This window comes from Gopherus flavomarginatus, chromosome 1 (assembly GCF_025201925.1).
Source record: "Gopherus flavomarginatus isolate rGopFla2 chromosome 1, rGopFla2.mat.asm, whole genome shotgun sequence".
Classification (NCBI taxonomy): Eukaryota; Metazoa; Chordata; order Testudines; family Testudinidae; genus Gopherus; species Gopherus flavomarginatus.
Genome location: NC_066617.1, coordinates 374,903,051 through 374,926,906, shown reverse-complemented (window position 1 = coordinate 374,926,906; position 23,856 = coordinate 374,903,051). Strand labels below are relative to the sequence as shown.

Below are 23,856 nucleotides of genomic sequence, written 5' to 3'. Positions count from 1 at the left end.
GAAACAGACGCTTACCAGTCCAGGAGAATTGTGCATGGCCGGCCCCTTATCCATGCCTGTAAGTGTGGCCTCAAGGGATTTATATCTGCATCAGCAGCACTGACAGGCAAGGGGGAGCACTGGGACATAACGGGTTATGCGATTTAAGAGCCTGGCCATTTCCGCTTTACTCAGGTGTGAGGAACGGTTGTCAGTCAGTTGAGGCACTGATTGGGGCTGTTGTTGGTTACCCAGGGTTATTTGGCTTGGACACTCGGCTGCCCAGTGTCTGGTCTTTCCTCACACAAAACATTGGGAGATGGTGTGGGGCAGTGGGGACAGGACCAGGACCAGGTTGAAAAGTCAGTGAAGTATTGCAGGGATTCAACTGGTCATGATTCTGTCCTGACCTGGCTTTAGGGTTTTGCGCCTGCAGTTTTTTGAGTATGTTGCCAGATGCTACCGGTGTGGTGCTCTGCTCTATTCAATGTTGAGATCAGTCAGCTGCATGCGTGTGCTCCCTCTGTGTGCTGTCCCAGCTCTGCGCAGAGAACTGACCCAACAGACCCTGAGAGAACCCCCAATGACCACAGGCTCTTGTAAGGTACGAAGGCACCCGGCCAGGTTTATTTTTGAAGAGAAACACAGACTCCAGCTCCCCGAATCAGAAATCCAAGGTACTGCTAAGGTGCTGCTAGCTAGTACATCTGTGCTCCCTGGCAATGGACCGGCTCAGTCAATGGCAGGACTTTCCATTGCCCCTAGACCAGACAAAGACACCACCCCGGGGTGAATTCTTACACACAGGTACAAATCAATCCCGATGTATTGGGATGCAACCGCTCTACGTAGCAAGATGCCGCCTCTCACCTCGTACATTTTGGTTCAAACAAAACAACTCTATCCATCATATTACCCTTTGGCCCTGTCATTGGGATGGGTCACCCTGTTCCTTGTTATCCGTGTGGAGTGTACGAGTATACAAATGTTCTGATCTCTGGTGCCCAGTACCTGATAGATATGTCTGTTTGCAGCATCAGCCCTATCTTTGCCAGCTTCTGTGAGCAGGGCCTGCCTCTGGTTCACAATTAACTTTGCTTTATGTGAGCAAAGTCTTGGCCATTACTTTAGTTCAGGCCTTAGGCCTCATACCGGGCCTTTGATACCAAGGTTTCGACTCAGGGCCTCCTTTACTACACCTGAGACACCCACAATTATAGCCGCCTACGTTATCTTTTGCTGTTACCACAGCAACACAAGCAGCTTTGCTCGTTATCTCTTTGGCCTGTCTGACTTTGCATTCAGAGGGCTACATAAATATGGATTCATAATCAGAGCCTGGGTTCACTCCCAAATAAGGGCTGTTTGCAGGTGGGAGTTAAAACCTTCCTTTAACATCTTTAAATATGCCTGGTCAGTTTTTTTGGGGGGTGGGGTCTACAATGCCTGCATGGCTGGAATACAACTCCCACTTTCTTTCCCAGTATTGAGAGGCCAGCTCATCCTTGCTTTGTACGCAGCCCATGATCAGTTCCCAATTAGTGGCTCTGTTCTCCAAGGCTTCTTGGACAGCTTCCTTAAACTGAGTGCAGGCACAAGTCGTATCATTGTCAGATTCAAATTTAACAGAGGTCCAAACGCCGTTTTGCTGCCCTTCTGTAGGGATGTTGGCCCATGATAGATTGGAGCATTTAGCTTTTGTTAAGGTATAAAGATCCCTGGGATGTAACGTATAGGTGGTAACCATCTGGCTTATTCTTTTCCAGAATATCAAATTTGGGTCTTTGGGCTTTAGATCAGGGAGATCTTTTAGTAAAGCTCTCATTTCCTCTGTGCTGAGAGGAGTGTACTTTTAGGTATTATTATCCGCTCCATTTCACCTGTCCCTGACCACCAGGTGAGGCCAAGGGAGCACTGCCACTTAATTTTGGGTTGAAAGGGGGGCAGGAGGAGGCGGAGGGGGCCAATTAACTTGATCTTCCCCCAAGCGTGCCAGGTTCCAATTTTGAATTGGTTTCTCAAGGTGTTTCCAATTAATTTCATTTTGGTTTTTATCAGAATCACCGCTTGACTCAGGGTTAGTCAAATGACCCTTTTGTTGTATGCTAGCAACAATACGACATGCAGAAAAGGTGGGTTCTTTTGTTTGTTTTGTTTTTTTAAGTTTTGCTTTTAGAGTCCTGTTTTCTGCTTCAAGCTCGCTCAGCTCACGGTTGCAATCTGCCTTTTGATTCAGTTCTGATGTAAGAGCCTGTCGGAGTGTTTCCAAGTCTTGTCATTCCTTTCATCTTGCAGCACATGACGATGTCTTTCCCTAAGCTTTCTCTTGCCTGACCAGAGTCCAGACCGCCACAACACACTATCTATCGTACTCGTACCCTCATTCCAGCCTTCTTTTGCCATTATCTTTTCAATCTTCCCATGTTTACCTTTTATAAAATCAATGAGTTTCCCTCCCGTGGAGGGCATGACTGACGTTCCCCAGGGCCAGTCAATGCCTCTGCCTTCTGTAGAGGGTGTCATTGGTGCACCCTGGGGCACGCCAACGGATACCTCCCCCGCCCCATGGAAGGTATTGTTGATGCTTTCTGGGGCAATTCATAAGACATTGTATCCCAGCTCTCTGAAACCCACTTACGCGACGCTTCAGGGGACACTGACTGAGCACACCCTTGTTCTCAGTTTACTGCAGCACACACTCGGGGTGCTGAGTACCTGGCAGTGCAGCCTTCGCCTCTAGCGATTCCTGCACCCTAACAATCACTGAAGCACACACCCTGGTGCTCAGTACCTGGCAGCGCAGACTTCACCTCCAGCGATCCCTGCACCCTAACAATCACTGCAGCACACACCCTGGTGCTCAGTACCTGGCAGCGCAGACTTCACCTCCAGCGATCCCTGCACCCCAACAACCTTGGCCACAAACACAGTTCCGTTCAGCCCACTTACCTGTGCTCCCTATATGTGGTTCATATTAAAAAAGGAGTGTGGAGGGATGCCTCGGGGAGTTCCAAAACAAGGTGTGTGCTAGAGGTGGTAAGTAAAAAGGTACTCACCTTTATCCCTGGTTGTGAGAAACTCTTCGAGGATTCCCGATCCTACCCTGCTCACTGCATCAAAACTGTTAGGCAAAAAAATTATTTTCCCCAAGAATCAGGCAAGCAAAGACAATACTGAAGGGGGTTGTACGTATAGAGGTCATCCTACTTGCATCATACATTTGTGGCTACCTTGTGGGAGAAGGAGACAGGGTGGGGAGGGGAGGGATGAGTGCTTACAGACATCTGGTGAGTTGTGAAGTGAGGGTTAGCGTTGTTCTAAGAGCTGAGTTACTGGGTGGGCATTGACCATATAAGCTGAGCTAAGTTATCAGGTATTGACAGAAACTATGTCCTTGCTTCTCAACAGTTTATGTCTTTTCTGCTATCTGAATTTTAACTCCTTCCTGACACTATGTACCAGTATTTTAACTGTGTTTGCCCCTGAGTAACACCCACAAGGTAGTTTACATCCAGTCTAGCCAGCATATTGTGGATGAACCATTCAAGGTTAGGGCCCATTAAGAAACACAAAGGGCCTTAGAAGAATCTTATCCCCACCTGATGGACGATTCTCTGAAGGTACCAGCCAGGATATGGGCAATGGCCCCTGCAAGGGCATCTGACCAGCTGATGTGACACTGGACTCTGTCTTACATCTGTAATTTTCCCCTAACTGCGCTGGGGGCTTTTGCTTGGAAGATTGAATTTCCTTCCTCATGGCAGAAGCTCTAAAAGGGGGAAGTGACATCATCACTTGGTGTCACTCTCCCACAACTAATCACCTTGGAATATTTTAGGAATAAGGACGGAACTGGGACTGTGGTGCTAGGCATCAGGGATTTCTAGCCTGTGTATGGAAAACTGGGGTACTGTTTGTACCATAATATGGAGATATACCTATCTCCTAGAACTGGAAGGGACCCCAAAAGGTCATCAAGTCCAGCCCCCTGCCTTCATTAGCAGGACCAAGTACTGATTTTGCCCCAGTTCCCTAAGTGGCCCCCTCAAGGATTAAACTCACAAGCCTTCAGGACCAGATTTCAAAGAGAAACTGCTGAGCTTCCGTTCATCAGCAACTTTGACACCATCAGCTCAGGATTAAGGAAAGACTGTGAATGGCTATCAACTACAAAAGCAGTTTCTCCTCCCTTGGTGTTCACACAACTGCTAGAAAAAGGCCTCATCCTCCCTGATTGAACTAACCTCCTTATCTCTAGCCTGATTCTTGTTTGCATATTTATGCCTGCCTCTGGAAATTTCCACTACATGCATCCAACGAAGTGGGTATTCACCCACGAAAGCTCATGCTCCAATACGTCTGTTAGTCTATAAAGTGCCACGGGACTCTTTGTTGCTAGTATGATGATAGTTACTGATGAGAATTACTGATCTCTGATCACTTAGTGACAGCCCTGGGTACCTACAGAAATTAATTGTGTCTCTCCTTAGTCATCTTTCTCCAGAACTCTCTGTCTACTATCTATCCAGCCATCTGAGGTATTTACAGGGTCTCAGACCCTGTGGAGAGCTAGGCACTATACTTAGTTTTTTTTTACTAATCAACTATGATTTTTAAATATACATAAATGCACAGAGCAGCCAATTCCTCTCTGACTCAGCACAGAGCCCCAGAGATCTCATCTCCCTTTGGGAAGGTCCCTTAATTACTGTTTACTCCTAAACCTGGATAAAGAGCACAGAAGTGCAGACATAGAAAAAGAGAGATTGGCTAGAGTGTCTCCAGTGTCCAGCCTGTTTCCATTCATACGTCGCTTCTCTTCAAAAGACTGAGTGAACTGCCCTGGGATTACACAGAGCTATATTTTTAACAGTGCACGCCCCTGTGTCAGCTTTTGGAATGAGCTGTTGCTGTAGATCCTGGGGTGAGAGAGGTGTGGGACACGGCTACCTGAGGGGGATTCCCAGGGAAGACACTTCCATCTCACCATTCACAGGTACCCATCTCTTGCTGAGGAGCTCACCTGCTCCACAAGCCCAGTGCAGTAACATATGTATGATGGGATAGAGAATAAGTCTGTGGTCAGAACGCTAAGGTTTTCCCATGCCATGTGCTGGGTGGTTTGTGATTGGAACAAAGGCAGCACAGGCCGCAAGGCAAAAGGATTATAAAAGGCAGCTGTATCATCTCCATTTTGTCTTCAATCCTGCTTCTGACCTCTGGAGGGACTTTGCTACAAATTGAAGCTCTGACCAAAGGACTGAATCCCAGCTGTAGATGTTCCAGAGACTTGATTTTGTCCGTTACAGCTATTCCCCTATTCCATTTTGTTTCCCCAGACTCCATTTTGTTTTCTGTTCTCCTGTGGCCGCCCTTCCCTGGCTGTTAAGTTGTTTACCAGGGCCACTGCCCTTCTCAAAGGGAGGGCCCCTTAAGTTGTTTAACAAGAGCCATTGCCCTTCTCAAAGGGATGGCCACTTGTGCTGCATGCTAAGTGGGACCACTGCCCTTTTCAAAGGGTTAGTCCTGTTATCACCTCGTTGAACCTGGGCTTGGTGTAGGGTAGGCAATGTCCAGAGCTGCAAGGCCTATTGTGGTTTTAAGATCCTGGGCATGAGTCATAGTCTCATGTGCTCTTGAGTCACCTATTGCACAGGACTATGTCCAGGCATGTCTCTGGGTTTACCTTCAGTTTTTCCCCTGTGCCCCCTCCCCTGTGACAGAGGGAGCCTATCAGGATTACTGGTGGGAAACTGCCCAAGTTTGCCTTTAAAACCAGACATTTTTGAAACACACCTCAGAAAGGTTCCTGCATTGCTGCCTGGTCTGATCAGCCAGGGGTTCTGGGGGGTCCTTTCTCCGCTCTCGTTTTATTTTTGAGCGTACCCCCGTTTTTGAAACCCCCCCCCAACTAAGAACGAATTGCTACCTGAGAGATCTCCTGATTATTGAGACTGTACCGAACCCTCCTTGCCTCTTCTGATGTTGCTGCTGCTTCTGCCTTTGCTGCTGCCTTGGGGACTGGTAAGAATCCCTCTGTAAAACTTTCTATACTTTTATTTTATTATTTTAGCTGCTGGCTCTGTTTCCCCAGCACACAGACTCAAGCTAAACCTTGGTCTGTGTCTTAAAACCTCTCTTAAACTACAGGGTTCTTTGCCACTGCTAAGCTCTGCTCCTGTGGGCTTTGCCTTGGGGCTCTCTGCTTTCAGCTGTATCCACCGCTGTAGCCACCATCCCTTGGCTTCCTTGGGAGCTGGGTCCTGGATACATACCACTCTGCCCTCTGTAACCTCCCCATAGCATAAGGTGCACCATAGGTCTTGTTTTTTTTAATTTAATAAGTCATAGTTTGTTAAGATTGTAGAGCTTGTAAGTTTCTGTGATATTTGTTGTGTTGCCTAATTGTTGGTTAAGATAAGTTTAGAAAATCATTGCCTGGTTGTATTCTGTAGCTGCTTGTCATTTTATATAAGTTTGATTAAGTTAGGGGATAGATAAGGTTTTTACTATTTGAATTTGTCTTCCCACTGCCCCAATCCCCACCCCCCGAGCTCCCCAGTCACTCATTGCAGTCTCTCTGCTGTTTAAACTTGCAGCCTGTCTGCTCTCTGTGTCTCCCTGAGTTTAAATCTCCCTCTGTAGCGCCTCTATCTTTGGTTTCTGCTCCACCACGTGCTCCTCTTCCCCCATCCCCTAACCTCATTCCTCTACCACTGCCTTTCTCTCTCTCTCTCACTTTTAATCCCTTCCCCCACGTGTTCACCCCGCTCCTACTGCTGCCAAACCTCAATTGTATTACTGAAGTCTAGCATAAAACCCCATTGGTTACCCTTTTTCTCTCTCACACACCTCACATTTTATATTTACACCACTGTGACACATTTTTACCTAGAGTTGTTGGTTATTTAACACATTTTACCCATAACTGTTAGTTGGTTATATGCTGCTGTGACACACCCTTTACCTAGAAATTGTTAGCTACCTGTTACATTTATACTTCAGTGTTAGTTGGTTACCAACTGTATTGTACCCCACTGTATTGTACCCCACTATTGAAACCCCCTATACTATACTAAAAGAACTCCCTCCCCAATTGCCTACCTTAACAAACCCCATACCCCTCACTATTAAATTTTCCCTGTTTTTGCATTTTCTTAATAAAGTTTATTTTGCACCCCACCTGTGTGGTAATTGCTCCCCAAGATCCCATATACCTGCAGGCGGGGACAGATTTGAACCTGCAGTTTATTCCATCACTGTTACAAGCCTGAACCAAGAATGTTGCCATTACTGTATGTAATTGATTCCATTTAACCAATTTTAACTCTCATCTATATTTCTTTCTTTTATGAATAAGCCTTTAGATTCTAAAGGATTGGCAACAGTGTGATTTGTGGGTAAGATCTGATTTGTATACTGACCTGGGTCTGAGGATTGGTTCTTTAGATCAGGGGAAAATCTTTTTCTTTTCCTAGGGGATTGGTTTTCATAAATGGTCATTCCCATAACGAGCTGCCCTTGTGGTGATACTGGGAAACTGGAGTGTCAAAAGGAATTGGTTTGTATTGCTTACGTTTAGCGTGATGTTATTGACATAAACTGTGACTGTATCGATCATTGTTGCAACCGCTGTTATATATTTGCAGCAAATGTTGTACAAAGTTTGTCATGTGAGGTGTCAATAAAACATTATGATTTGCCGGTTATGATTATGCTGTCTGTATGTGTGTATCATTTTGTAGTCTAAGTTATGAATACTGGCTATGTACTTGTATCTCAAATGGATTTGATTCTAAGTTGCACCGGTGAAGCATTTGCTCAGCTTCTTGAGAAAGGACTATTCTCAGTAAGTGCCCAACCAAGAAACAACTGACAATGGACTTTGTGAAACGCCAATCCACATGTGAGCTTTCCTGGGAATGTTCAAACTAACATGTAAACAATGGCATCAGCCTGCAAACTGAGTTATGAATGGACATCTGACTTGCCCATGTGACTCCAGACTCCCCGTTGCTGCTGTCATTTTCGATACTAAGACCAAAGGGAGGTCCTTCCATGGGCAGAGAATATAAAAGGCCTTGGATAACCCTCCATCTTGTCTTCAATCCTGCTTCTTACTACTGGAGGAACCTTGCTGCAAACTGAAGCTCTGAACAAAGCACTGAATGACCCATCCAAATGGTGGTTGTACTCTAGACAGTTGATTTGAACCTGTAGTTTATTCCATCATTGCTAGAAGAACTTTGCCAATATGTGTGTAATTGATTGCATTTAACCCATTCTAACATTCATCTATATTTCTTTCCATTTATGAATGAACGTTTGGATTTTAGATTCTAAAGGATTGGTAACAGCGTGATTTGTGGGTCAGATCTGATGTGTATATTGACCTGGGTCTGGGGCTTGATTCTTTGGAATCGAGAGAACCGCATTCTTTTATTGGGGTGTTGGTTTTCATAACTATTCATTCCCCGGACGAGCGGCACTGGTGGTGATACTGGGAGACTTTAGTGTCTAAGGAAATTGCTTGTGTGACTTGCGGTTAACCAGTGGGGTAAAACCGAAGTCTTCTTTGTCTGGCTGGTTTGGTTTACCTTAGAGGTGGAAAAACCCGAGCCTAGGGCTGTGACTGCTCTGTTTAAGCAATTGGTCCTGAATTGGCACTCTCAGTTGGGTCCCGCGTCGTCACAGTCCCTTTATGAGAAAAGAGCCAGAGCAGCCTGTCCCGGATCTGTTTGGTTCTCACCCCGTAAATGATGGGGTTTAGCATGGGTGGAACCAGGAGGTATATGTTGGCCATGAGAATGTGAAAATGCAGGGGCACATTGTGGCCAAACCTGTGTGTGAGGTAGGAGAAGAGAGCTGGGACATAAAAGGATAAAATGGAACAGAGGTGGGAGATACATGTCCCAAAAGTCTTGAGCTGGGCATCCTTTGTGGGGAGTCTAAATACGGCCCTGAGGATCTGGATATAGGACATGGCGATAAAAAACATATCCAGACCCATCCCAGAGACTGCCAAAAAGAGGCCGTAGTAAATACTGACGCGAATGTCAGAGCAGGCTTGCTTCACGACGGCTATGTGCTCACAGTATGTGTGGGGGATGATGTTGGTTCTGCAATATGGCCACTGCCTCGCCAGGAAGGGATACGGCAGTACAAGCATGCTACCGCGCAGGACCACAGCCAGGACAATCTTGGCCACCACAGAGTTTGTCACGATGGTGGAATGTCTCAGGGGATCACAAATGGCCACATAGCGATCAAAAGCCATGGACACGAAGATCCCAGACTCCATCGCTGTGAAGCAGTGAATGAAGTACATCTGGGTGAGGCAGACACTGAAATAGATCTCCCTGGAACTGAACCAGAAGATGCTCAATGTTTTGGGCAGGATGGACGTGGACAGGACCAGGTCGGTGATGGCCAGCATGCAGAGGAAATAGTACATGGGCCCATGCAGGCTTGGATCCCTCTTCACGATGAGCAGGATAATGAAGTTCCCCAAGATGGCTATGGTGTACATGGTGCAGAAGGGGATGGAGATCCAGATATGAGCCATCTCCAGGCCAGGAATGCCCAGCAGGATAAAGTTGGAGGGGTTGATGAAGTCGGTTGTGTTGGAACCTGACATGGGATAGGGGAGAAGGTTTCCAGTTCTGAGGCAGAATGGTACCATATGTTCCCCCAACTCCCCTATGTGCCCAGGGTCTAGCGTGATGATCGCAGGACAAACACCTGAATGGAGAGACAGTGTTAATATGAGACACTACATGCACTACTGGGAGCTGTTCTCATGGGTAAAGCAGATTGGTCGCTCCTCAAATACTGAAAACTGGTATTTTCATTCTTCAGAGGAATTAATTATGAACAACTGGCCCTACTAATGCCAATTCCATACTTCATGGTGCTCCATGCAGCAATAATTCCTGCACATCATGGTGCAGGAAATATTAATAGGCACCAGCAGGAAACACAAGTGTGGATACTGGTTATCCATCATTGTTCCTTAATGCAATGAAAGCCAGGCTAGAGTGTCCATGCTGTAGAAAGTTCCTCATTCACCCAGTTGCTCAACATCTGAGAGTGGGGAAAAAAAAAGAATTTTTTTGCAAAGACATGTGCCAGGGGATAGATCCCAGCTAGAGCACAGTTCAGGGAGAAGACCCGGGCATCACTGATAGCAACTTCACAGAAACACTTGCTCATTCCTAGCAGTGGCCAAACAAAGACAATGTTCGTATGCCTAAGGAATGGGATAGAGAATAACCTGCTCTGGACATGTTCTCGGTTGTTGTCACTCAGTCTCTTAAAGGATGTAGCACACAGAAAGGGGACTTCTGAGACAGGTTATGAGAATGGGGATGGTGCCAGATGCGGACAGACTGAAAAGTCTGGGACTGTTCAGTTTAGAGAAGAGACAAAGAAGGGGGCATATGAGAAGGAGAACAAAATAAACAAATGAACTGATTACATTCAAATGGAAAAATGGAGAACAGTTCCCAACCAGTAATATGTATAGACATTGCTTCAAAGGGGCTGATTCCCCAAAGTTGAGGCAACATATCAATAAAACTAATTGGAAGGTTAAATTTAGACAGAAAAATGGGAATGAAACTTGGGAGTTCTTTAAATTTATTAGATAGCTAAAACTCCACAATAACACAGCCAAGAAAGTGGAAAACTTTGGCTAAAAACCTAGTTCAGTGGCAAAGCGAAGTAAAGGCAGTAATTGGGCCCGGGGGAGGGGAAATGAGTAACACATAACAAATTAGAAAAAAGGGAAAATAGCTAACAAACAATACAAATTGGAATTAATGAAAATTGATAAGTAATGTGAAAGATGTCAGGGAGAAATCTGTGAGTGGCATGGCTAAGGATAAAAAAAAAAAGGTTATTAAGAAAGAAAGAAAGCCTAGAAAAGGTTTTGGCCAATTCCTAGAGGGAGAAAAGAAAATTGTTAATGTTGCAGGAAAGGCAGAGGTCTTCAAGAAATATTTTTGTTCTGCATTTGGAAAGAAGCAGTATGAGGTATTTATATCACATGAGGTGATGAAATATATATATTTCATCACCTCATGTGATATATATATATATGAAAAAGCATATATAGAACAGTACTGTGCTAAATTTAAACTATCAAAAATAAAGGGAAAGCTTTAAAAGAAGATTTGACAAGATTAGAAAACAGTGGAAGCTGGTATGGGATTAGTTAAAAAAAAAAAGTCTAGGAATATAATTAATGCCAGTCAACGACCGGGTTTATTTAAAACAGATCTCGTCAAATAAACCTGATTTCATCATTTAATGAGAGAACACATTTGTATGAACAAGGGAACCACATAGAAACAATACACTTTGATTTCTCTGAGTCATTTGATTTAGTAGGGGAAAACATTCAGATAAAAAAATCAACACTATTCAATATCAGTAAAACACATGTTAAATGGACTAAAAACTGGCTAACTGATAAACAGTCTCAGAAAGCAGTTGTCAATGGGCCATTGTCAGTGAATCAGGCTGTTTCTGGTGGGTTTCTGCAGCGATCAATTCTAGGCCTGAAGCTGTTCAATATTTTCAGCAACGATCTGGAATCAAATAGAAAATCACCGCAGACAAAATTAGCAGATGACCTGAAGAAAGGCAAAGTGGGAACAATGAGGAGGCCAAGGCAGGTACTTTGATGGATCTGGGGTGTTTGGTGAGCTGGGTTAATGCAAACAAAATGTTTTAATGCAAACAAAATGTTTTAATACAGACAAATGCAAAGTTATCCTCTCGGTACAGGTAATGCAGGGCTGACCCTCAGACTAGGGCCTGTATTATGGAGCGCAGGGACACTGAAAAGGATTTAAGGGTCATTGTGGACAACCAAATCATTGTGAGCTCCCAGTGCAATGCTATGGCCAAAAAGGTGATGTGGTCATTGGCTGCATAAACAGGGGAGTGGTGAGTTGGAGCAGGGGAAGGATTTTACCTCTGCATGTGGCACTGGTGAAACCGACTGCGTAAAGTCCTGGGACCCACATTTCAAAAAGGATGTTGAAACATTGGAAAGGGTGCAGAAAAGAGCCACAAAAATGAATTGAGCCTGGAAAAAATGTCTGATGGTGAGACACACAGAGACCTTCATTTATTTATCTTAAATAGTAATAACGGTCTCTTTAATCTGGCCAAGAAAGCCAGAGCAAGGCTGGAAGCTGAACTCATACAAATTCCAGCTGGAATTAAGGACCCAATGTTTAGCACTGAGCGTAATTAACCATTAGGACAAACTGCAATGACCTCCAGCTGAGGCATGATTTCCCTTTACAAAAACTTTGTTGACTCTTCCTCAAAAAATTATGTTTATCTATGTGTCTGACAATTTTTTTCCTTACCATCATTTCAACCAGTTTCATAGAATCATTAAGGGACCTCAGGTGATCATCTAGTCCAACCCCCTGCTCAAAGCAAGACCAATCCCCAAATTGACTTCTCAAGGATTGAACTCACAACCCTGGATTTAGCAGGCTGATACTCAAACCAATGAACTATCCCTTCCAGCCCCACACAAAACAAACAAAACAACTCTGCTTGAAGCAGGACCAATCTCCAGATTTTTACCCCACTTCCCCAAATGAGTTCCTTAAAGAATTGAACTCACAAGCCTAGATTTCATAGGCCAACGCTTAAACCACTGAGCTTTCCCTCCCCTCACTTTGCTTGGTACTGAAGTCTGGCTTCCTGGTGTGTAATCGCCAGGATCACCTCTGGAGCCCTTTTTAAACAATGACGTCACATTAGCTGTCCTCCAGTCATGTGGTACAGAAGCTGATTTAAATAATAGGTTACAGAGTACAGTTAGTAGTTCTACAGTTTCACATTCGAGTTCCTTCAGAACTCTTGGGAGAATCCCATCTGGGCCTGGTGACTTATTGCTATTTAATTTATCAATTTGTTCCAAAACCTCTTCTAATGACTCCTCAGTCTGGGACAGTTCTTCACACCTAAAAAGAATGGCTCAGATTTGTGAATTTCCCAAACATCCTCAGCTGTGAAGACCTATGCAAAGAATTCATTTAGTGTCTCTGCAATGGCCTTATCATCCTTCACTGCTCCTTTAGCATCTCGATCATCTAGGGGCACCACTGGTTATTTAACAGGCTTCCTGCTTCTGATGTACTTAACCATTTTTTTGCTATTACTTTTTGAATCTTTCGCTAGCTGTTCTTCAAATTCTTTTTTGGCTTCCTAATTATATTCTTTTTTACTTTGTTTGCCAGAGTTTATGCTCCTTTCTATTTCCTCACTAGGATTTAACTTACACATTTTGAAGGTTTCCTTTTTGCCTCTCATTGTTTTTCTTTTAGGTTCTTGTTTATCCACAGTGGCACTTGTTTGGTTCCGTCACTATGTTTTTTGTTTGTTTGTTTGTTTTAGGTTGGGGGATACATTTAAGTTTAGCCTCTGTTATGGTGTCTTTAAAAAGTTTCCATGCAGCTTGCAAGGGTTTCACTTTTCACTCTGTACCTTTTAACTTCCGTTTGTTTCTGAAATTAAATGTTAAGCGTTGGGCAGATGTGGTGTTTTTCCTCCCATGTTAAATTTAACGATATTATGACAAGCGGTCCAGCTATACACGATCAAAGGCTGAAGAACTGGAAACGTTTAGTTTGGAAAAGAGGAGATTGAGGGGGGACATGGCAGCGGTCTTCAAATATTTGAAAGGCTGCCAGAAAAAAGATGGAGAAATGTTGTCTCTTGTCACAAAGGGCAGGACAAGAGGCAAAGGGTTCAAAGTACCGGAAAGCAGATTTTGATTAAATCTCAGGGAAAACTTCCTAACTGTAAGAGCAGTAGGACAATGGAACAGACGCCACAACACGTCGTGGAAGCTCATTCAAAGGAGAGTTTCATAAGTAGGCTGGATAGTCACCTGTCTGGGATGGTTCAGCCCTTGGCAAGTGGTTAGAGCAGATGACCCTTGTGGTCCCTTCTAACCCTATGTAGACCTCAGTCACATACAAGCCACTTTTCTTACCGATGCCACTCAGAGAATTGCCTGATGGGAACCTGGTGACTGTGTTTGTGCCAGACTGGATGGAGGAACATGATGTAAAACTCCAGTTCCAGTAAAGAAAAAGAACACGTCTTTCTCCCCATCTGGGTTTATTTGGTGATGCCTCCACCCCTCTCGCTCCTTCCTGGCAGGGTCACCGAGGCAGCAAGGGAAGAAAATTCTAACCACAGGGTAACCCCCAGTTACTTGCCAGATAGCTGGAGACTCCCAAGAAATAACACAGACACATGCAATGTCTTTAACACAGTAATTACATCAAACAGCAGGTGAATGGAACAGAAGAGGGTAAAACACTATTCTCAGGGCGACTGGTGCCCACACTGATAATACCCGTGAATTCCCCCAGTCACGTGACCTGATACAGCAAAAGTCATATTAGTGTTCATGGGTAGACGTACCTTGGAGGGGCCCTGGATGACCTGCGGCCATGCTACCTTCTGTGCAGGCCGCAGTTAGCGATGTGGCTGACTGGGCTCCGCACAGCCCAGAGGACTCACATGTGAGATAAGGTGGCAAGTCTCACCTAGGGATCTGGGGGCTCATTCTGCCTGGATGGGGGAAGTTTCACCAACAAAGTTCTACAAACTGGGAGTCATCTTGGAGCGGCAAAGGCTCAAACTGGGGGATTTGCTGTCAGGTTCCCCAGAGGCTAGTTCTCAGGAGGAACCCTGCATGCAGGCCTGGGGCTCACCAGCCCCCAGCCAGTCCTGCCCTTTCCCTGGCTGGCTCCAGACGGCTCCCAAAATGGCATCCCCCCACTCCTGAGCTCCCAAGGGGCGGGCATTAGGGTGGCTAGATGACATGAAGAAAATATCAGGACACATGGGGGAGTGGGGAGTCCACTGGCAGAGCAAAGAAAAAAAAAAGCCGGATGCTGCCAGCAGAGTGAAATATCGGGACAAGTATTGGGACAACCACCCAAATATCGGGATGGTCCCGATTTTATCGGGACGTCTGGTCACCCTAGAGGGCATCTCACTCCCTATTGGTTGCTGAGTAGACTCTGAGCCTGCAGTGGCTTACCCCCCACAACCATATGCACCTCTCTGAGCTACCAGCACAGGGAGCCCCAGGGACCTAGGTTAGCTCTGTGGGGGTTACATTTGCTTTGCTCACAGATAGCACCTTCCACCCAGTTCTGAAATGCTCTATGCACCTTTATGGAGCTACACTCCCACTGCGATGCAGAAAAGCAGTAGAATCTCCTTTTTCATGGCAGAGGAAACCGAGGCACAGACACAGGACGAGTGATTTTGGGGGGGTCTCCATTTTGGGGGACACTACTTGAGATATCTTAAATGGTGATCTTTTCAGAGATGGCTGAGCAGCCACCTTCTGATGAGGAGTCCTGGGGGCGGGTATGTGTGTGTGTCATGTTCTGTAGTCAAAGCCAGAGGCATCCCACATGATTAGTCACATCTGAAAATCTTGGCTGGAGTAACTTGCCCCCAGTCAGCCAAGGAGTCCTTGGTACAGAGAGCCCAGCTCTGTGCTGCTTTGGGTATTTCAGCTTCTCAGCGCGATTTGCTCTTTAGCTGCAGTGCAAGGAGCCACGGTCTATCTCAATCCAGGCCTGTCCCAGCAGGACAGTGGGATCACCTTCTTACTTCATGCTGAGCAAATGCCACTGGGTCACAGGCAGTCGGGAATGTCAGACAGACCCAGGACGCCAGACATGGTCTTGTTTAACACCCACCTTGGCTGTAGCCTTTAAGTGCTGCCGCAATACAAATGCTAAATAATAATAGTTAATGATTTCAGCTCTGCCACAGACTCCAGGTGTGTTCTCGGCCAAGTTCATTAATCTACCCTGCCATTCCCCATCTGTAAAATGGAGATAATACTTCCCTCTGTCCCGGGAGTACGGTCCTTGGGCAAGGCTCTGCTTCGACTTGGATGAGGACCATGGAAGGACCCAGCCTGAAGGAAGCACGTTCTGATGCAGTGAAGTTCAAGAAAAGCAGCTCAAGTGAAAACCCCAGAAAGCAGGAAACCGGAGCAGCTCCAGCAAAGGCCTCTGGGGCGCAGACGAAGAGGAGGAACGGGGCGAGCATGCAGCTGAAGAAGCACAGTAGATTGCTAGGCAGCCAGCTGAGTCGGATGGAGAGGAATCATTCTCTCGGCAGCGAGTGGTTCACACTGCCTGCCCATTCTTCCACTTACAGTTTATGGTTAGGCCTCAGTGGGCTTTTCGGTGTTAACGAGGGTTTCCGGAGCCAATGGTGCAGAAGATGTGCTGGAGGCACTTAAAGGGTTAATGTTGTAGGGTTCGCTAGGGAGGCAGATGTCTGCTGAGCCTCCTGCGTGATCCCTAACAATGCTCAGGCCCCCATTGTATCTACTCAATCCTCTGCCTGTCTCCTCCCCATACCACAGCATGACCCACAACACACTTATCATAACCTTAGTCCCAGATTTGGACCTTAGCGTCCAACATATGGGGGTTAGCATGAAAACCTCCAAGCTTAGTTACCAGCTTGGACCTGGTACCTGCTGCCACCACCCAAAAAATTAGAGTGTTTTGGGGCACTCTGGTCCCTCTGAAAAACCTTCCCTGGGGACCCCAAGACCCAAATCCCTTGAGTCTCACAACAAAGGGAAATAATCCTTTTTCCCTTCCCCCCTCCAGGTGCTCCTGGAGAGATACACAGACACAAGCTCTGTGAAACTACACAGAGTGACTCCCCCTCTCCGTTCCCAATCCTGGAACAAAAAGAACTTTCCTATTCCCCCAGAGGGAATGCAAAATCAGGCTAGCAAATCCAACACACAGATCTCCCCGATTTCTTCCTCCCACCAATTCCCTGGTGAGTACAGACTCAATTTCCCTGAAGTAAAGAAAAACTCCAACAGGTCTTAAAAGAAAGCTTTATATAAAAAGAAAGAAAAATACAAACAACTGTTCTCTCTGTATTAAGATGATACAATACAGGGTCGATTGCTTAAAAGAATATTGAATAAACAGCCTTATTCAAAAAGAATACAAATCAAAGCACTCCAGCACTTATATTCATGCAAATACCAAAGAAAAGAAACCATAGAACTTACTATCTGATCTCTTTGTCCTTACACTTAGAAACAGAAGACTAGAAAGTAGAAACTACTTCTCCAAAGCTCAGAGAAAGCAGGAAGACAGACAAAAGACTCAGACACAAACTCCCTCCACCCAGAGTTGAAAAAATCCGGTTTCCTGATTGGTCCTCTGGTCAGGTGCTTCAGGTGGAAGAGACATTAACCCTTAGCTATCTGTTTATGACACGCCCCCCAAATTGCAGACAGTGGGGAAGCTCACTGGTGGCGATTTCCTTCTAGAACTTTAAAATAAACGGATTAATACAACACATGCACCTTTACATACCCCTAAGTATATAACTAACAGACTTCTACATTTTAAGAACACTTTTTAACTACTGAATTCTGGGAAACTCTCACGGGAGAGTGCATCAGCTACTTTGTTAGAAGCTCCTGTGATGTGCTGAATTTCAAAATCAAAATCTTGGAGAGCTAAACTCCAACGAAGAAGTTTCTTGTTGTTCCCCTTGGCAGTATGAAGCCACTTTAGTGCAGCATGGTCAGTTTGTAGTTGGAACCGCCGTCCCCAAACATATGGGCGTAGCTTTTCCAGGGCGTACACAATGGCATAGCATTCCTTTTGACTGACTGACCAGTGACTTTCCCTCTCAGACAGTTTCTTGCTGAGAAACACGACAGGATGGAAGTTGTGATCTGTTGCTTCCTGCATGAGCACTGCTCCTATACCACGCTCAGATGCATCTGTGGTTACTAGGAATGGCTTGTCAAAGTCCGGGGCCCTGAGCACAGGGTCAGACGTGAGCATCGCCTTAAGCTGGGTAAAGGCCTTTTGACACTCATCAGTCCACTTAACTGCATTTGGCTGGGTCTTTTTGGTCAGGTCGGTCAGTGGGGCAGCGATTTGGCTGTAGTGTGGTACAAATCGCCTGTAGTATCCGGCCAAGCCTAAGAAGGATTGGACCTGCTTCTTTGACTTTGGGACAGGCCACTTTTGGATAGCATCCACCTTGGCCTGTAGGGGGTTTATGGTTCCTCGACCCACCTGGTGCCCCAGGTAAGTCACTCTGTTTTGGCCTATTTGACACTTTTTGGCCTTAACAGTTAGTCCGGCCTGCCTGATGCGCTCAAAGACCTTTTCCAGGTGTAGTAGGTGTTCGGGCCAGGAGTCGGAAAAAATGGCCACATCATCGAGGTAGGCAACTGCAAATTCTCCCAGTCCAGCTAGTAGACCATCTACCAGCCTCTGGAAGGTGGCGGGTGCATTTTGAAGGCCGAAAGGAAGGACATTGAATTCATACACCCCCGCATGGGTGACGAATGCTGACCTCTCCTTGGCAGGCTCATCTAGCGGTACTTGCCAGTACCCCTTGGTTAAGTCTATTGTAGAGATGAACTGGGCACGTCCCAACTTTTCCAATAGCTCATCGGTACGTGGCATTGGATAGTTGTCCGGACGAGTTACAGCATTTAGCTTACGGTAGTCCACGCAAAAGCGTAGTTTCCCATCTGGTTTGGGTACCAGAACCACTGGAGATGCCCATGCTCTGGTAGATGAGCGGATTATACCCATCTGTAGCATGTTCTGGATCTCCCGTTCTATAGCAGCTTGGGCATGAGGAGACACTCGGTAGGGTGGGGTTCTGATTGGGTGAGCATTACCTGTATCAATGGAGTGGTATGCCCGTTCAGTCCGTCCTGGGGTGGCTGAGAACAATGGGGCGAAGCTAGTGCACAGCTCCTTGATTTGTTGCCGCTGCAGACGTTCCAGGGTGGTTGAGAGGTTCACCTCTTCCACGCCACCGTCTTTTTTCCCGTCGTAGTAGACACCGTCAGGCCACTCAGCATCCTCTCCCTGGACTGTAAACTGACAAACCTGTAAGTCTCTGGAATAGAAAGGCTTGAGAGAATTAACATGGTACACTTTAGGCTTTAGTGAGGAATTGGGAAATGCTATGAGGTAGTTACAGCTCCCAGGCGCTTTTGGACCGTGAATGGCCCTTCCCATGATGCTTCCATCTTATGGGCCTGTTGCGCCTTCAAGACCATAACCTGGACTCCTACCTTGAAGGAACGTTTTCTGGCATGTCTGTCATACCAGGCCTTTTGCTCTTCTTGAGCATCCTTTAGGTTCTCTCTAGCAAGGGCTAAAGAGTGTCGGAGGGTGCTTTGTAGGTTGCTTACAAAGTCCAGAATGTTAGTTCCTGGAGAAGGCGTAAACCCCTCCCATTGCTGCTTCACCAACTGTAATGGCCCCTTAACCTCGTGACCATACACAAGTTCAAACGGTGAAAACCCTAAACTGGGATGTGGTACAGCCCTGTAGGCAAACAGCAACTGCTGCAACACTAGGTCCCAATTATTGGAGAATTCGTTGATGAATTTTCGTATCATGGCCCCCAAAGTTCCATTGAACCTTTCCACTAGGCCATTGGTTTGATGGTGGTACGGGGTGGCAACCAAGTGATTCACCCCATGAGTTTCCCACAGTTTTTCCATGGTTCCTGCCAGGAAATTAGACCCTGAATCTGTAAGGATGTCGGAGGGCCAACCTACCCTGGCAAAGATGTCTGTTAGGGCCAGGCACACAGTGTTAGCCCTGGTGTTGCCTAGAGCTACTGCTTCTGGCCATCGGGTAGCAAAGTCCACTAAAGTCAGTACGTACTGCTTTCCTCTGGGCGTCTTTTTTGGGAAAGGGCCCAGAATATCCACAGCTACTCGCTGAAATGGGACCTCAATTATGGGGAGTGGCTGGAGAGGGGCCTTGACCTGGTCTTGAGGCTTTCCCACTCTTTGGCATATCTCACAAGACCGGACATACTTGGCAATGTCCTTGCCCATCCCCTCCCAGTGGAAGGACTTCCCCAACCGGTCCTTGGTTCTGTTCACCCCAGCATGGCCACTGGGATGATCATGGGCTAAGCTTAAGAGCTTCTCCCAGTACTTAGTTGGAACCAGCAACTGTTTTTGCGGCTGCCATTCTTCCCGGTGTCCACCAGAAAGAATTTCCTTGTATAAAAGTCCTTGGTCTATAACAAACCGGGATCGATTAGAAGAGCTGAGAGGCGGTGGGGTGCTCCGTGCTGCCGCCCAAGCTTTCTGAAGGCTGTCATCTGCTTCCTGCTCAGTCTGGAACTGTTCCCTTGAGGCTGGGGTCACTAGTTCTTCCTCAGACTGTGGACTTGGGCTTGGTCCCTCTGGAAGCGATGTAGGTGATGGGCTTGTTTCCGTTACTGGTGAACCGCTCTCCGCTGGTGCACCTGAGGGTATTTCAGGCTCTGGCTGAGCCTTTTGGGTATGGCTGTCTTGTGCTTTTGCCAGTTCTGGCTCGCTGGCGCCCTCTGGCGTTGAGTTTGAAGATGTGGTTGCACTTGCTGGTGCAGGTTGCTGTTCCAGTTCTGGGCCTGGGACTGGAGGTGTTGTGGCTGTTTCAGTGGTTGGCATGGAATCCGGGTCCACTACCTCTGTCTGGGTCTCTGGTAACACAGACGGGGCGTCTGTGGATGGTTCAGGAACAGGAATGGGTCTGGAAGCTTGCCTGGTTTGGCTATGGGTAACCATTCCCACTCTCTTGGCCCGCCTCACCTGGTTGGCCAAGTCTTCCCCCAGTAGCATGGGGATAGGATAATTGTCATAGACTGCAAAAGTCCACATTTCTGACCAGCATTTGTACTGGACAGGCAGTTGAGCTGTAGGCAAGTCTACAGCTTGTGACATGAAGGGGTAAATTGTAACTTTGGCCTTTGGGTTGATGAATTTGGGGTCAACGAAGGATTGGTGGATAGCTGACACTTGTGCCCCCGTGTCTCTCCACGCAGTAACCTTCTTTCCGCCCACTCTCAAATTTTCCCTTCGCTCCAAGGGTATTTGAGAGGCATCCGGGCCTGGGGATCTTTGGGGTGATGGTGGTGTAATGAATTGCACTCGCATGGTGTTCTTTGGACAGTTGGCCTTGATATGTCCCAGTTCATTACACTTAAAGCATCTTCCATCTGATGGGTCACTGGGCCGAGGTGAGTTACTGGAGACTGGTGAGGTTGAAGGGTAGGGTATCTGTGGCTTTACTTGGGTGATATGTGGGGTCTTTAGCTGTCCTCGGTTGTAGGGTTTATGGTCTGTGTGCCCCCTGGGGTAATCGTTCCCCTTGACAGTAGCTTTCTTGCTTTCTGCCAGTTCCATCCATTTGGCTCCAATTTCCCCCGCCTCAGCGATATCTTTGGGATTTCCATCTTGTATGTACTGTGTGATGTCTTCAGGAACACCATCCAAGAACTGCTCCATTTGTATGAGGAGGTGCAGTTCTTCCAAGGTTTGAATGTTGTTTCCTGTTATCCAGGCCTCATAGTTTTTTGCAATGTAGTAGGCGTGTTTGGGAAATGACACCTCTGGTTTCCACTTTTGGGTTCTGAAACGCCGACGGGCATGATCTGGGGTTATCCCCATTCTGTATCTGGCCTTGGTTTGAAAAAGTTTATAGTCATTCATTTGCTGCTTAGGCATTTCAGCTGCCACCTCTGCTAAAGGTCCACTGAGCTGTGACCTCAATTCTACCATGTACTGGTCTTCGGGAATGCTGTACCCAAGACAGGCTCTTTCAAAATTTTCCAAGAAGGCCTCGGTGTCATCACCTGCCTTGTAGGTGGGAAATTTCCTGTGCTGTGGAGCAATAATGGGCGCCGGGTTGTTAGGGTTGGCTGGCACATGCAGCCCAGCTTTTGCCAACTCCAGTTCATGTTTTCTCTGTTTTTCCTTCTCTTCATTCTCTTTTTGTTGTTTTTCCATTTCTTTTTGGTGCTTTTCCATTTCTCGGCGGTGGGCCAACTCTTCTTCTTCTTGTTTCCTTCGGTGGGAGAACTCTTCTTCCTCTAGTTTTCTTTTGTGTGCTGCCTGTTTGATTTGTTCTTCTCTTTCTTTCATCTCCATCTCTTTTTGTTTTATTTCCAGTTGTCGCCTGTGTTCAGCTTCTCTGAATTGTTTTTCGGCCTCAATTTTTGCCTTAGAAGTCATGGTTCTTGTTTTCTTGGGTTGGGGTGCCCTCCGGTGTTTATCTTCTGCACTGCAGGCTCTGTTGCCTCCTGAAGTCTGCCTAGCAACAGTGCCTTTAGCTAATCTTCAATGTTAAGTAAACCTGAAAAACCACTTTATTTGCATTCATATAGTGCTGGAACTTGCCTCCTAATGGGAGGGCTATTGCATGACAAAAGACCCTTAACAGTCTGGTAATGGCTTCTTGCTTAACATGCAAGCCACAAACTGCCAGAGAGAGCAGAAAAAAAAAAATTCTCTCTGGTTCCCTTTTAAAACCAACTGTTTCTCTCTGCTAAAAAGCCCTTAGCAGAGAAAAGAAAAATATATATTCCTACTGGCTTCTGGATTCTGTCTAGATCCCACCCGCTGCACACCATATCATAACCTTAGTCCCAGATTTGGACCTTAGCGTCCAACATATGGGGGTTAGCATGAAAACCTCCAAGCTTAGTTACCAGCTTGGACCTGGTACCTGCTGCCACCACCCAAAAAATTAGAGTGTTTTGGGGCACTCTGGTCCCTCTGAAAAACCTTCCCTGGGGATCCCAAGACCCAAATCCCTTGAGTCTCACAACAAAGGGAAATAATCCTTTTTCCCTTCCCCCCTCCAGGTGCTCCTGGAGAGATACACAGACACAAGCTCTGTGAAACTACACAGAGTGACTCCCCCTCTCCGTTCCCAATCCTGGAACAAAAAGAACTTTACTATTCCCCCAGAGGGAATGCAAAATCAGGCTAGCAAATCCAACACACAGATCTCCCCTTGATTTCTTCCTCCCACCAATTCCCTGGTGAGTACAGACTCAATTTCCCTGAAGTAAAGAAAAACTCCAACAGGTCTTAAAAGAAAGCTTTATATAAAAAGAAAGAAAAATACATACAACTGTTCTCTCTGTATTAAGATGATACAATACAGGGTCGATTGCTTAAAAGAATATTGAATAAACAGCCTTATTCAAAAAGAATACAAATCAAAGCACTCCAGCACTTATATTCATGCAAATACCAAAGAAAAGAAACCATAGAACTTACTATCTGATCTCTTTGTCCTTACACTTAGAAACAGAAGACTAGAAAGTAGAAACTACTTCTCCAAAGCTCAGAGAAAGCAGGAAGACAGACAAAAGACTCAGACACAAACTCCCTCCACCCAGAGTTGAAAAAATCCGGTTTCCTGATTGGTCCTCTGGTCAGGTGCTTCAGGTGGAAGAGACATTAACCCTTAGCTATCTGTTTATGACAACACTCATTGGCAGCGGTGAAACAAGTTGGTGGTTCTCAGCCTCTCAGGGTCTAGAACATCCTGGTTGGCCGTGCACCATCCAGCCTCATTCTCCGTCAGCAGCTGGTCACTGGAGTCCCTCATCTGTCAGAGGCCCCTGCCCTCTCCAGCGCTGTGCCCTCACTGGGTAACACACGCCAGGGACGAGCGACACACCCCAGGATATCCCAAAGCCCAGTGGTTGGCGGCACGCCCAGGTGGAAGAACCCAGATCAAGGCTCTGCTCCTCTCAGGTGAGGGCGCTTAAACCAGGGCCCTCCACATCCAAATCTACCTGGTTCTCAGCTCCAGGGGCAGGTCCATGTCTCTCAATCCCTGGCAGAAGGAAGTGAGTCCATCTGGCCTGGATGAAGGCACCTGGGTTCCTTTGAGGGTGGGGGTCTCACCATGCTCAAGGCCAGCTTTAGGCCGATTCCCCAAAATCGGGCTCTGTGCCCGCGCTTAAGAGGGCCCCGCACCTTAGATGCCTTTT

General features: G+C 46.4%; 1 protein-coding gene across 1 annotated transcript; it reads right to left on the bottom strand.

Annotated features, from left to right (window-relative positions):
• Nucleotides 1-4,680: 4,680 nt before the first annotated feature.
• On the bottom strand, nt 4,681-9,646 carry LOC127044531 (olfactory receptor 52E4-like). The gene is made up of 2 exons (XM_050939511.1): nt 8,647-9,646; nt 4,681-4,703 (listed from the first exon to the last, which is right to left on the bottom strand). Exons 1-2 carry the CDS (start codon nt 9,614-9,616, stop codon nt 4,681-4,683), a joined length of 993 nt encoding a protein of 330 aa, XP_050795468.1. The 5' UTR covers nt 9,617-9,646.
• Between the last annotated feature and the right edge of the window lie 14,210 nt (nt 9,647-23,856).